General features: G+C 46.0%; 1 protein-coding gene and 1 non-coding gene across 2 annotated transcripts in view; both read right to left on the minus strand.

Moving 5' to 3' along the window:
- Positions 1-10247, minus strand: part of Iqgap2 (IQ motif containing GTPase activating protein 2) — a 275140-nt gene extending 264893 nt beyond the window's left edge. The window contains exon 1 of the mRNA XM_031360159.1: positions 9819-10247. Within this exon, the coding sequence (XP_031216019.1) occupies positions 9819-9864 (46 nt within the window). The 5' untranslated portion in view covers positions 9865-10247. The remainder of the gene's footprint in view (positions 1-9818) is intronic.
- A 4771-nt stretch (positions 10248-15018) lies between these two features.
- On the minus strand, positions 15019-15178 carry LOC116084040. Its single transcript, XR_004116007.1, has one exon. It is a non-coding gene; the product is annotated as a U1 spliceosomal RNA (small nuclear RNA).
- Between the last annotated feature and the right edge of the window lie 361 nt (positions 15179-15539).

The following is a 15539-nucleotide window of genomic DNA, read 5'->3' on the forward strand; positions in this document are numbered from 1 at the left end:
ACAGACTATCAGGGCATTTCCAGTTGTTCCTTCTCATCTAGCTGGCACTAGAAATCATTTAGCTGGCACTTCAAATCAGCACCAGTGGCAAAGACCAACTTAACCCTAAGACTAGGGAGACCAGAGAAGGCTCCCTAACTTCAGAATAAAATGAATGCTTCAGATAGGCTGGTGATAACTGCAAGATCACTGTAAGGAGACCAAAACATGTGACAGAGAAACCCAGACCCTCTATCGTAGTGAGAGTTTTGGTGTCTTTAAAAACCCAGTTAGGGTATGTGAATCTGTTCTTGTTTTAATCCCAGGTATAGGATATAGGGCTGCTTCCATTCGTCCACAGCCATTAACTGTGATTGTCTCTTGTTCTAGGGAGCTGTGATTATTGCCAGCTGCAGATAGTTTAATTCTGGGGATTCTGGGGAGGGTATAAATGCCAGAGCCCGAAGAGCAGCCAGGGACACTCCAGAGAAGAGGGAGGGTGGCGGCTGTTTGCTATCGCTGGATTGCTGGGTTTCCGAACTACTGAGTATTTTGATGATGAAGATAGGCCTTGGACCCTGATGAACCTAATCAGCAGGAAGAAGCCTATAGAGGTCTATGTCCCCTTTCCGCTCAAACCTTCCTTCTCTCCTACCTAGGGTTAGGGTTAGGAAGGGATTAGGGTGGAATAATGTTTGGAAGGGAAGTACAGTACAGGAACCCAATAAAATAATAAGATGCGCCAACACACTGCAGCCTTAATTGGAAACACTAATAGAATACAGGAGCCTAAGTGATCACCTACAAAGATTAATTCGACCCCCACCCGAATTAATAGAACTCGATGTCCTTAGAAATGACCAAAGAAGTTTCCTATTTTCACAGGAGAAGGAGCTAGGAATGTACATATACTGTGAATTGAAAGGGAAAGGGGGCTGAGAGATAGAGGGGTGGATGAAGGGGTTCTACCATGCTACCCACCGTTAGAGGGATGAGCTACGGACATCCATTCTGCACACAGGCCGCCTAAAATCATTTAACCCTTTCAGAATACACTTTCCCAACCACACTTTGCAAATAAGAACACATAAAAACTGAAATAACTTGCTTGGGTTCCACAGGAGAAAGCAAGCCTAAGGTCCAGATGAATTGTCTGCTTTCAAAATAATGGAAATGAGTGTTTCCTTTAAACATAAAGTAGAATAAATACATATTGAGCTAAACATATAACAACAACATTCATTGAGTATGTTCCAGGTACCAAAGTTCAGGGTACTAGCTAGATTCCTAAGTATTTAAAATATATTATCACATGCAAACCAAATCAACTTATCAAGAGCCAACAGGAAATATGTTATTAACATTACTTAAAAGTGAACTCATATTGCCAAAGAAATATGAGAACTGACCAAAACCATCAGGAACTAAGCTACTCTTCTACATAAGCTGAGCCCACTCCCTACCCCTGAGCCCCAGCCTTGTTCAGTTTGGGGCAAAGTCTCCCTGCGTAGGCCAGGCTGGTTCTTTCTGAACCCCTCCTGTTCAAGTTACCCTTTCCTAACCATGCACCACAACCATCTAATTGTGTGTGTATGTGTGTGTGTGTTAGCCACACTCAGCCAGATGACCAGACCAGACTGTCCTCAAAATCATGACAATCATTGTACTTCAATCTCCCAAGTACGGAGATCACAAGGATAAACCACGGTGTCCAACTCCATCTTTTAAAAGTTAAAAAAAAAAAAAGTCTTCCTTAGCAGAAACAGAAAAATGCTATCTCGACCAAACTAAGTAATTCATATCTGTAATCCAGCACTCATGGGCCTGATAAAGTAGAATATTACATTCTAGGTCAACGTGAGCCACACAGCAAGACTCTGCCTCTCTCCAAAATAAAATAAACAAAACAAAGTAGTTTTCTCTCCAGCCCATCCTGCATAGTAAGACCTTGTCTTTAAAAAAAAAAAAAAAAAAAGGGAATTTCAAGCTAGAATCATAAAAATGCCTCTAGATTTCATCAATTGCAAAATGAACACATCTGTCATTCCGCTGAAAGGTGGGGAAAGCCTGGGGACACTTATAGTCTTACAGCTGTCTATATTATCTCTACTAACACATTGAAAGATTCTTTAAACTGAGTGAGTGAATGAAGACTGTGAGCTGCCTCCCTTCTGCACAGTCCATAAAGACTAAATTGTTTTCCTGTCTGTGTCGCATTTGTTTCCCAGGGAGAGCAAAGCAACTTCAAAGCCATGCTAAAAACAAATTTCTTACAATAAACATGAACCTGCATAGAAATCAATGCCTAGGTTGGGACATGGTAGAGCTGTGTGCTCAAGTAAAACACAAATAGATGATACAAATAAAGTATTGTGTAAGGTACCCATGTTTGTACTTCCTTGGCAAACCCCTGCAAGCACAGTGAAGAAGGTAATAGAATATTGGAAATAGCCTTTCTCTCTTCCAGTGTTTCAGGGCATCAGCATCACCTGGAAGGGTTCTTGTCTTAGTCAGGGTCTCTATTCCTGCACAAACATCATGACCAAGAAGCAAGTTGGGGAGGAAAGGATTTATTGAGCTTACACTTCCACATTGCTGATGATCACCAGAGGAAGTCAGGACTGGAACTCAGGCAGGTCAGGAAGCAGGAGCTGATGCAGAGGCCATGGAGGGGATGTTCCTTACTGGCTTGCTTCTCCAGGCTTGCTCAGCCTGCTCTCTTATAGAACCCAAGACTTCCAGCCCAGGGATGGCACCATCCACAAGGGGCCCTACCCCCTTGATCCCTAATTGAGAAAATGCCCCACAGCTGGATCTCATGGAGGCACTTCCCCAACTGAAGCTCCCTTCTCTGTGATAACTTCAGCCTGTGACAAGTTGACACACAAAACCAGCCAGTACAGTTCTTAAAACCTGGAGGGTGGGAGGAGTGAGCCCAGAACGTCTACAGGGTGGCTAAGGCCAGGCATCTGCCTTTTCCATAAGTTCCCAAATGATGTTCTACTATTGCTGTTCCAGCAAGTGTCCTTTGAATGCCTCGCCGCCGTTAGAGACACTCCCTTGACCAAGACAGGCCATGTGCAATACATGATTGTAAAATGGCTCTTTATCCTAGTCAAAGACCAAGAAGCAATACACAATTATAAAGTTAAAGGAGAGTGCAGGTAACATTAGTAAAACCTATGGATCTCTGGCCAAAGACAGTATAATATTGAAAAGCCCCACCCCCAACTGGGAGCCGTCTACAAATGTGGACTTAGTCATTCTTCAACCAGGCTGAGATGTTGACCATTGAGGGCATGATTGCCATGGAATGTGAGAGGTGAAAAACCATCACAGGTAAGGGAGAGAATGCGGAAACAAGAAGAGGAAGAAACCTTATCCCTGATAAGTTAGCCATCAAGATCCTCGCCCCACTCAGTGTGTGGCCCTTACACGTTCTCAGAGAATCTGCTTACCTTCAGCACGGCCACCTAGCAATGCTACCCATCCTAAAGGTACTCCCAACCCAGAGGACCCTGGACTAGTCTGAAGAGAGAGTACCTTGTGCACATATTCCCAATCAACCCCATACCTAACCTTGCCCTACTCTGCTTTTCAAAGTGCTACTCACTCAAGAACATATTGTTTAAAAAAAAATTGTTTTAGCATCTCGAAAACTCTGAAGATACTACAAATACTACCTACAAATAAAGGACTCCACGATGTGTCCCCTTCCAGTGACTTCTTTACCCCTCAGCATCTATCCACAATAATTAGCAATCCTGGCAAGCATGGATCCCCACAACAAGTACGCCAGAATACCTTTCAGCTTTGCCTCTGACCTACCTAAAGGTCTTGTCCAAATTCAGAATCCTCAACAAAGCCCTTTCATTGCCCCAGACCCACTTCTCTCACGTTTTCATTTCCAGAGAACTTGAAAATGCACTAGTAAAAGTTGTTCCTTATCTCTCAGCCTGCCTGCCTCTCCCCACCTCTTTCTTTTGACAGGGTCTCATGTATCCCGGGCTAACTTCAAACTCACAATGTAGCTGAGAATGGCCTTGAACCTCTGATATTCCTGCCTTTACCTTCCAAGTCCTGAGATTACAGGAATGCACCGCCTTGCCTGTTCTGTCCAGGGCCTGGGATCCAACCCAAGGCATTATCACACATGCTCAGCAGCCATCCTACCAACTGAGCCACATCCCCAGTCCCCAGGTCTCCTTCTGAGTTGTAACTAGCTGTGTTTCCTTCCCCAACAATGTTTTGTACATAGGAGGTAGATGCTCAGTTACTTGAAATAACTACAATTTGTTTACCCTGTGAGCCAGGAACCATGCATGAATCAGGTCGGTAGCTCTATGATTAACACACACCTCTCAAGGTGCTGGCTGAGACCCAAAGCCACTCAGAGAGAGATGGAGGTCAGAATTCAGACCCAGAGCAGTTTATCTTTAGAGCTCTTGCCATTTCCTTCACACTAGGCTTCCTCTGAAGAAGGAAAGATAAACTAGAGTGAGAAACAGAGAGTGGCAGCTCACTGGTCAGCCAGCCGCCCCACTGCAAGTTTTTCTCATCAAGCCCAGACTTCAAGGGAACGATGGTATATGTAATAAAACGCATTTTTACAAAGTATCCTATTTAGAGTCATTGGTGCATGCCATTATATTATTATAGAAAATCCAGCCTTCCTTTCACATCAGGGCCCCAGAGCCTGACAGAATGTCTTTATCTATACACAGAATGCTTTGACAAGCCTGAATGTACGCTATGAATATAAGTCCATGAATTGCCTATTTTTTTTTTGTAGAGAAAAGAAAGCATTAAAATCCACCTTAAAGGGATACAGTGTATCTATTTTTAAAAGCTCCCTGTCCAAATGGCTATAGGTTTCTGAACTTTGAGGAAATTATAACCAACAGCTGAAAGAGACAGAAAGAAAAGGTCATCCCTAACCCCTACCCCCCAACACACACACACACAGAACTCAGGTGTGGCTCCTTGGTAAATGGTGGATGAGGAAAGACTAAGGGGTCTGGCTATGATTCTTCAAGTTGCCCCTGTAACCAACTAGCTATGTGTGTAACACAGCATCATGGATTCCAGATTCTGTGGGAATTAGCAATGCTATTGTCTCCCAATTATTACTCCCGCAAAGTAATAATAACCCACTAAAAGCAATAACAATTTAAAAATAACCCAGGTGAAGTTAGGTTGCAAACCTTAATTCCACAGCCCATGCTAATTGCCTGTGCTGGACCTTTGTTCCTTTGGTTATACTAAAGACTGAGCAAGCTTTAGTGCTGTTTGCTTAGGAGAGTTGAACCAAAGGAAGCTGTTTTGAAGCTTACAGTGAGCTGGGAGTGTAGATCAGTGGAAGAGAGCTTGCTAGCTTAGACAAGGCCTGGGGTCTGGTTCCCAGCACCAGGCACACAAACGAAGCTTGTAGAGAAGGTGAGTAAGGGTAATTGCCAACCAACAGTTCCCTAGAGAAAAGAGTTAACATCCCAAATAACATGATCTTTGGAAGCAAACTTGATATTACAAGCTTAAACTCTCCCAAACAAGTTCAGCCTGTGTAATTAAAGTTAAAAACACACTAAAATAACCCTGTAGCTGTTGACCTCCAGGAGCTCGACTAAAACAATGGAACACAAAGGACTAGCTTGACTTTCCGTCTGCGGAGACGGCGTCACGTGACATCACACATTCTCCCACCTTGGAGGAAAGCACAGAATGTTAGAGCTGAGCTTCAGGGTACAGAGCCACAGTTTCTGCCCTTTTACACAGCTGAGTTGGCTACTTCAGGACTGAATTTCTCCGCATCAGATTGGTAAAAGGAAAGAAAGCACTGCACTGGCCCCTCCGTGGTCCATTTCCCACGTGACTTAGAAGCTACGCCATTCAGACTTCAGACAAGGGCATCATCACTCAAAAGTTCAACATTATCAGCTAAAGCCTTTACACACACACACACACACACACACACACACACACGGAGAGGGGAAAGGGAGGAGAGGGAGAGAAAGGGAGAGAGAGACAGAATTTATGATGCCCATGTCATTCTCAGGTGTTGGTCCTTTGAGACAGGGCATCCCACTGGGACCTGAGGCTCTCTGATTAGGAAAGGCTGGCTCATCAGTGAGTTTCAACCATCCTCTGCCTCCCCAGCACGGTGATCCTAAGTGTGCACCACCACTTCTTCCTCCTCTTCTTCTCTTCCTCCTCCTCCTCCTCCTTTTTGACACCAGCTCTAGCGACTGAAATCAGATCTTCATGCTTGCCAGACAAGCGCTTTACTGACTTAGCTATCTCTCTAACCTTCCACTGAACTATTTAAACAAACAAACAAACAAAAAACCTTGTTATGTGGCTCAGACTAGCCTTGAATTCCTCATATATCCCAAGCTGGCCTCAAAATCATACTCATCCTGCCTTGGCCTTGAGTATTGGAACGACAAGCCTGTATCACCAAACCTGGTTTATGCTTCCCTTTCTAAAAGGAGTAAACAAGGATACATCTGCCACTGTTATTTTTACAATGTAGCTCATGAGAAGGACCTGTATTTTTCAGAGTAGAAATCCACCATTCTTGCCATATATACAACCAGTAATGAGCCAGAGTGATACTTCCATGATGAATAGATTGCTAGTGAGGAGGAAACTTAATGGTAGGCATCAGCCTTTTTAACTCTCAAGGAATTAATTGGAGACAAACTTTTGACATTTCATGGTGGCAGTGGGCTTTGAGAAGTAACTCAGTGCCAGGCAGTGGTGGTGCACACCTTTAGTCACAGCACTTGGGAGGCAGAGGCAGGCAGATTTCTGAGTTCGAGGCCAGCCTGGTCTACAGAGTGAGTTCCAGGACTGCCAGGGCTATACAGAGAAACCCAGTCTGGAAAAACTAAAACAAACAAACAAACAAACAACAACAACAAAAGAAGTAACTCAGCAAATACATCATAAGTCATCACAACCTCACAAAAGTGAACTGTGATTTGTGCCTATGCATACGTGTTGTTTAAATGTGTATCTACATCTATGCTTAAGCTTGCATACAGTGAGCTCCCACCTCTTCCTCCTTTCCGTCGTTCCTCAGCTTTGCATTGCTGAGATGACAATTGAGCAATTTTTGTTAATCTCACACCACATGACTTTGCAGGCTACAGGAACACATGACTACCAGGAGGAACAGGAATTCAATGAAAATTGGTCTATTTAGTTCTACTTGAGTGTCCACCTGTGTCCAAATTTGGATACTCCCAGCAATCCGTCAGGACTCTGAGAAGGCTCACGGCTACCGTGGAGAGGGAGCTGACAAACCCTCAAGCACAACTCAGGAGGTCGTGTGTTATAGGTGTTTACCCTGAAGGGAAGGAGGGAGACCCAAGGCAGGTTAATCTAGTGGCACTGTGTAAGAATTACCGACTGTAAAAACAGTAGGGTGGGGTAGAAAGCAGAAAAGCCCACACTTTTCATATACCAAACCAGGCCCTTTTTTTGGGTAAATAGTCCAAGAATTTGGTAGTGTTTATTAACATCAAGATATATTCTGCTACAAGCCCTGTATGTGTGTGTGTGTGTACCTGTGGAGGTCAAATGATAACTTGAAGGAGTCAGTTTTCTCCTTCTACCATGCAGGTCCTTGGAATCGAACTCAGGTCATCAGGCTTGGGAGCAAGCACTTCACTGGCTGAGCCATCTTTCCAGCTCTAGATATCTTTGTTTTTAACCAACTATAAACATATTCTAGATATTAAAACAGTATCAAAGGTATTATTTAAATGTTCATTTAAGGGGCTGGAGAGATGGCTCAGCGGTTATGAGCACTGACTGCTCTTCCGAAGGTCCTGAGTTCAAATCCCAGCAACCACATGGTGGCTCACAACTATCCCTAATGAGATCTGATGCCCTCTTCTGGGGTCTCTGAAGACAGCTACAGTGTACTTACATATAATAAATACATAAATCTTTTTTAAAAATGTTCATTTAAATAGTATAGCTAGCTGGCTATTATATTAAATGATTTCACATATCCACATATTTCAGTGTGGATAAGTACATATTCCTCATTTTAACCATGTTGAATCTGGAGAACAGCATTTGATAAGCCCAAGGAAGCTAAGTGGCTCCAACAACAGCACCCCACCCTGCCACTCCAGATCAATGCAGAAACTTAGAGGAGGATTTCTCAGGAATGTGGCTCATTCAGCAAAGCGGGCTTCAGGCTTGCCAGATCTATGCCTCCTTGATTAGTCTTCTAAGGCACGCTGCAGCGACAGGCTGATTCAATAAAAATCAGGCATCATATCAGATGCCCATGCAGGGGCTAATGAAAATGCTGCATTCCTTGGCCACTTTGTACTGTGCGTGGCTAGTGAGGGATAACGCAGACCATGTGATGTCAAACCGTTTGGTAATGTGTGCTTACCTAGTTACAGGCCTTATAGTCATCTTACAGCTCGATTCAGTGAAACCACCCTCTGTCCCAAGAGATTGTCACATGAAAAGACTCCCAAAGACGTGAGGTTGACACTGCAACCACCACATGAGCACAGGGCTCCTCCTCCAGCCCCCCCCCCCCTGGAGCTCTCTGTGTGGTTTACCAACTGCAAACTGGCACAGGCTGCAAACTGCTGGGTCTCTGAATGCCTTTTCTCACTTTACAGAAGCTGCAGCTGGCTCCTTGCAGTCACAATGAAAAAACAAACCTCACCTCTGACAGTCCATTCCAAGACTTGTGTGTGTGTGTGTGTGTGTGTGTGTGTGTAAGAGCGAGAACGAGAGAGAGAGAGAGAGAGAGAGAGAGAGAGAGAGAGAGAGAGAGAGAGAGAAAGAGAGAGAGAGAGAGAGATTGACTAAGGGAAGTTGGGGACCCTCTTCCAAAGATTTCATCTGTGCTCCTACCAACACCACAAACCACAGGAACACACTATCTCTGTTGCAGTTGTCACCACCTTAACTTAAACCTGGTACTTCATCTACCAAGGCCAGTCCAAGCAAAAGATTAACCCATGGTTCGCTGCCATGCGTTTGTCGACAGGGCCAACCCCAGGAGAAGAAGCCAGCGTTCTGTTTGTTTTAAAGGAAATACTTCCTAGCTCATATTTAGGACTCTGAACTCTGCACGCGGGGCCACGTGGTTGGCGATAATCTGGCTCCCCCTTGTTAGTCAAAGCCACCTCTTTCCGCCGCCGGCAGCCCGCGGCTGGGTAACCGACACCGTCACGTTCAATCAGACCGACTCGGAGTCCGTCCTCACTGACGTCCTCCCGCGCAGGAGATCGGGGGCGGGGAGAACCACCGGGGAAGTGGCTGGGGGCGGTACGTGTCCCTGTAGGCTTTGGCTGGAAGGGCCTCACACCTGTGGGGCCCTAAGTGGCTCTAGCTGCTCAGGTGAGGCCCAAAAGAAGCTAGTAGGAGAAGCCAGCCCTTCCAGGAAAGTGCCTTCACCTCTCGCAGAGCGCGCGGGCACCGGAGCTGCGCTGCCCACCTGTAGCCACAGCAAACAAACTTTCCGCCCCTTTTGGGTGGGAAGCATCGGATCCCCTACGCCACCCTCTGGCCCGAGCCGGCAGCGCCCAAAGCGAGGCGGGCTCCTCACCTGATACCCCTAAACCACAACCTGGTCTGCACCAGAGCTGCTGAGGCTTGCGGGGTGGAGGGGGCTCATCTGGAAGCTGCAATTAGGAATTTGAAAGAAAGGGGAGGAAACCCGCGCCCTGCTCCTTTGCAATTCCACTTCTCAACTTTGCCAGCCGCTGCCCTCCGGCGGCGCGCCCTCAAGCCCCTCGGCCTCCCCAATGCCGTCCCAGCGAGAGGGGCGCCCCGAGATCAGCGGGAGCCAGAACACTTACAGCCGTAGCGGGGCCGTTGCAGCGACGGCAGCTCTTCGTGCGGCATCCTGCGCTGCTCCGGGGGCCCTCCCGGGGCGCGCCCCCCGTGGTTTCCCTCGCTGGCCAGGCTCACGGGCTCCGCGCCCCGCGGGCGCGCTCCGATCCCACCTCTGGCTGCCCTCGCCCGGCTTCTCGGAGCTGGCCGATCCGCTCCCTCGGTGTTCCTTCGCCCGCGCCTGCGGCGGCCGCGTCTCGCTGACACCGGGGCAAAAGTGAACTCTCTCCTCCCTCGCTCGCTCGCTCGCTCGCCCGCCCGCCGGCCGCACCGCCTCCTCCAGCAGGTTTCCTTTCTCCTCCCGCCCGGCCCCGTTATTCACCACCGTGGGAGCGCGCCGCCGAGCAGCGACCCCTACCGGCCGCACAGCGCAGCGCCGGTTGCGAGGACCCGCCTCCCGCGAGAGGAAGGGGATGGAGGCACCCTGGACCCCTGCAGCTGGAGGCCAGCGCGCAGATGGAGGGCGCTTTGGAGCCTTCGGAGGGTGGAAGTGAACCAGCTCAGGAAAGAGCAAGAGAAAACCACAGCAGACCACAGGCACCCTGTTCGCCTGGGTGTTGCTCAGTGACTGAGGAACAAACATTACAGTTCCTTTTCCTCTAGAGAGATTGCACGGGGACAACCCTCACACACCTCCCCCCCCCCCCCCCCCCCCCCCCCCCCGCCCCCCGCGTGCGCCTGCTTTTCGGGTTTAAGGCTGTAAACGAAAGTTGCTTATGACTTTCGGTCTACGAGACACAGGATTCCCCTTTCTTGACAAGAAACCTTAAGGGTGAGCTCGCGCGCTCAGGCTGGAGGGGCAAGATAAATAGCCTCCAAAACAACACCCAGAACACAACTGCCAGTCATCCGCCCACCCCTCTGCCAGCCCGCCCCCAATGTGCAAAACTGTCGTTCAGGCCGGGGTCGCACAACCACAAACTCCTTTCCGGCTCAGCGTTTGAGACAGAAACCACAAGTAGCTGTTTTAAAAGCACGGGTTTCATGCGGTTGCTTGGAGCCTGGAGGAATGTGGAACCCTCTCCTAAACGTGGGCCATTGCATTTTCACAAATGTGGGGGGCATGTGGGTGATCACATGACTGAAAAAAATCATCGAAAGAGGGGGTCAAAAGAGATGATCTAGCCGAAGAAAAGTGGTCTATCGACACTAATCACCTTTAATTAAGCAAATCTACAGAGAGCGGCCAGATGTTTTCTGGGAGACACAATGAACTCTTGAAACTTGAAATTCAGACTCTTGGGCTCCACCCTGTCTCCAATTCAGTTGGCCTGGGTTGAGGCTCATGAACTTGCATTTCTCACGGTGAAGCTGATGTTGAGCCCGGCTTATGAGTTAGGTGCACAGGAAGAGGGAAGTCTCATTGGATGAGAGCTCCAGGATTCTCCACCCCCACCCCTAGAAACATTGGATTCTCACCTGGTTGGAAAGGGATACTCCGACCCTCCCCTCAAAAAGTAGATGCTTCTAATGATAAGAGCAAGTCAATGGGGGAAATGTCCACAGGTCAATGATACTCATCCAGAGGTCAGTCTGTTAGCCAGGCTTCTTCTATCTCTCAGGAGACGCCATGTTGGTCTCTAAAACGCACTGCTTATTCTGTGCATCAAAAATGAACTCCTCACACATCAGTTTTGAGGATGAACCCAGGATGCAGGTCCTCAAGAAAAAGATGGTCTATATGTCAAGAGGCGGGAAGAAGTCACTGTAAACCACAATAGCCTGAAAAGGTGGTATGATTTCAAAATGGGGTGTCCGGTGGAATTTGAAGAATAGGCAAGAGTTGGGCAGAGAACATCCTTTCCTAGGAGACAGGCAAGGGCAAGAGTCATGAGCTGGAACCTGAGGTTAGGCCGGGAAGCTGTTACTAACCCGAAGAGCACTTTCTGAATGTCAGACCAAGTGCATTGATTATGACCATTAAGGGACATTTGAGAGCTCTTAAAGGTTTGCTAGGGTGGTTTTGTTGTTTATTTTTAAGACAGGTTCTTGCCCCAAGCCAGTCCCCAACTAATAACCCTACAGCCTCAATCTCCCAAATGCTGGGATTACATATGAGGACCGCCACAACCACCCAGGACTTCTTGGATTTGAGCACTAGAATCACAGAATGTGCTGGACTTGAGGAAAGATGAGTTCTAGAGCAGGTTACAAAATGTATTAGAGCAAACAGGGTGGAGATGCTGATGGATGGAAGGGGCTGTAGCAGAAGTTAGAAAAGAAGAGCTTCTATAAAGTTGACCTCAGGAAGCAGGATGCTTTTGTGCAGACAGGCTGAAGGTCTTTCAACACTAACAGGGCGATCACACATGCTCATAGGTGGGCTGGATGGAGTGAAATCTCTCCTCTGTGTTTGCATAAACACAAACATGTAAGTGGGAAGATTGTAGTTCTAAGTTTGCTGGCTGCTGAGTGCTCTGGAGAATCTGGGGCTCTGTGACAGCTGATGCCACCACGAGAAATGAATGCTAAGAACCAATCTAAGGCAGTGCTTTTCTATCTTGCCTGCATTGTGCTATCTCACCAATCACCACACACAACCTCTCCGGAAAGAAACTCACCTGCAGAATTTGTTAGGCTTTCTGGTTTTAGGATCTGACCTCAGACCACAGAATCAAATAAATGCATGGCAGTGGGTCATTGTCCTGTGTCTTCAACTGTGAGGATATCGGGAAACAGACAGACAAACTGAGGCCAGATTGTAGGGGAGAAAATAACCTCTTGGAGTTTGTTTTGTTTAGATTTCCTTTTCTAAAACATGTATTTATTTAGCACATGTGTATGTGTGTGCACATGAGCGCTTGTGTGCTGTGGTGCAGGTGTGGAGGCCAGAGGACAATTTGGTGACACTGGTTCTCTCTTCCTACCATGTCACTCCTGGGGATTGAACTTAGATAATCAGGTTTGGCAACAAGTACCCTTACACACTGAACCATCTTACTAGGCTCCAAGACACTTAAAAAAAATAAAGCAAGAAAGTTTGTTGTTTTTTTTTGGGGGGGGGTGTATGGCATTGAAGAACTACTAAGCATGGCACCATTATTATCATAATATGATGCGTTATGACTATGATTATTATTGGAGGCACGACTTTGCTGTGTAGCTCAAGTCAGCTCTTGATCCTCCTGCCTCAGCTTCCCAAAGCCTGGGATTATATATGTGCCACAACAGCCAACACTAACCAAGTATTGGAAAATCAATACTGTGAGGGAGCTGAATTTCTGTTGATATGATGTTTAAAATTATGTTTTAAATCCAGCTCTTTTGTTAACAAGTTGAAATGAGAATGAAAATGCTTAGAAATGTTTATTTATTTTATTATTATGGTACTAGAGCCTGAAACTAAAGCCTCCCCCAAGCCAGCCAAGCACCTACCACAGAGCCCTCTTTTAAATTTTTCACTTTAATTTCTCATTGCCTTGTATGGTAGCCCAGTCCAGGTTTATATTTGTAATGTCCCTCACTTGTCTCCTACCAAGGCTGGCCTTTTGTTTTGTTTACATGCATAGAATCTGGCTATAGGCTGGGGCTACCCTCAAACTCTCCATCCTCCATCTTTTTTTTTTTTTTTTTTTTTTTTTTTTTTTGGTTTTTCGAGACAGGGTTTCTCTGTGTAGCCCCGGCTGTCCTGGAACTCACTCTGTAGACCAGGCTGCCCTTGAACTCAGAAACCCGCCTGCCTCTGCCTCCCAAGTGCTGGGATTAAAGGTGTGTGCCACCACCGCCCAGCTCCATCCTCCATCTTTAGCCTAGGAATACTTGCAACTTTAAAATATCAAAAAGAGACAAGAGTATGCTTGAGTCAAAAATTTTAACATATCACTTTAACATCTATTTGCTTTAAAAGTGATTTACAGGCCAGAGAGGTGGCTCAGCAGTTAAGGACACTTATTATTCTTACAGAGGACACAGCTCAGTTCCCAGCACCCCCATCAAAGCTAATAACAATATATAATTCCAATTTCAAGAGATCTGACACCCTCTTCTGACCTCCGCAGGCACTACACACATGTGGTATATAGACTTACAAGAAAGCAAAAGACTCATAAACATAAAATGGACATAAACAAAACTTTTAGAAAATGATTTGATTTTCCAGTAAGATAGCACTATCAATCACTCAGCAAGTCTATTGAAAACAGTGGCTTACTGATATCTATCACACCAAGTGTGAGGCATGAAGAAAAGACACTCAGGCTTTTTCAAAGGATGGGGAGATTTTGTGTTGTTAAAGTTTTCTAATTTGTCCCCCATTCCACAAACAGAGAGACTGCAAGAAGAAACCAGAGCTAAGCTTTACTGCAATGGAGACCTCTCTATTTAAAAAGGAAATCATTACAGCTCAACATCAGATTAAAAGAAACTGAATCAGAAATGAAGGAAAGAGTATTTCTATTCTGAGAAACATAAGTGGGAGCTGAAGTATCAGGATAAAGAAAATGGCGGGACTGGATTCCCTTTTGTATTACTTTACAGACAGGGAAACTGAGGCACAGCCATTGCCACAGCCAAGCAAGAACAGTGCCTAATTACACTTCCTGCATCCTGGGATCTCTGCCAATTGCTTTTCTTATTATATACATTTGTTTGTCCAGATATACATCATGTTTCTGATGAAATCTTTTCCCCCTTCATGAAAACCTATAATTTTGGACAACTTTCAAATATTTTGTAAATGTTAAATCAGTAAGGCCTCCAGCAGTCTTTAATCTTTCATCCTCTGCCCCTCTTTGCTTCAAGGATAAAGTTGCAAGTAAATCAAAGTTGGAAAGACTGTCTAAACTTGATTAAGTGAATTAAATGAAACCACCCACAATGTGATGATTATTCCCCCATTTCATAGTTTAAGAAAGTCAGAGCCCAAATAACTCCGAGAAAGGAATTCCCAGGGTAGTCTGTGAATGAAACTCATTCCAAGGGCAGAGAGCAGCATTGCTTGCCAGCACCACGCCCTTCATTGTTCATCTCTATTACCTTGAGTCAATTCTCCCAACTGCGTTCACCACTCAGTATGTGCTGGATTATCTGTTGATTATTGGTCACCTTCCTTTAGAACATGAACTTCTTTATTTTTCTTTTATTTCATTATTCAGATAGGATCTAATGATTGCAGTCAGGACTCCTGAGGATGATCTTAAACTTCTTCCCCTCCCCACCCCCCCACACCTGGGGCGAACATAAATTCAGTTCCCCACTACCACAAATTATGTAGTTTCCCTGCATCTGGAGAAATCACAGGGGTCAGCACATCTGGTGTGCAGTGGATAAGCCTCGCCCTGAGAAAACCATCTTCTTGATCCTGGGATCTCCCCTGCCAGGTAAGTAGGAATAGAAACTTCTTGACAGCTGTGACTTGGCCTGAATCTCCACTGTTGTGCCAAGTACTTCGGGAATGCAATCACACTTGGTTATTTTGTTGCAAAATTGATTGTATTAAATTCTTACATGCACCCTTTCCTGTTCCAGGGATAATTGCCATTTTCTATCCTCTGAGTCTCAAATGCAATAAGCTATAGGGCTGGGTCCATCCAGGGCATGCTTTCCCCAGCAAGCCCATCGCTTGCTTCATAGACTGATAGTGTGTACTGTAAGTTTCAGCTTTTTCACTTTGGCAAAGCACAGACTCCCACCCTCATGTCATCATTTAGTTGTCATTACAAAGAGTAAAGAGCCTGGATGACACTTTG

Source organism: Mastomys coucha, unplaced genomic scaffold (assembly GCF_008632895.1).
Source record: "Mastomys coucha isolate ucsf_1 unplaced genomic scaffold, UCSF_Mcou_1 pScaffold8, whole genome shotgun sequence".
In the NCBI taxonomy this organism is placed as follows: domain Eukaryota; kingdom Metazoa; phylum Chordata; class Mammalia; order Rodentia; family Muridae; genus Mastomys; species Mastomys coucha.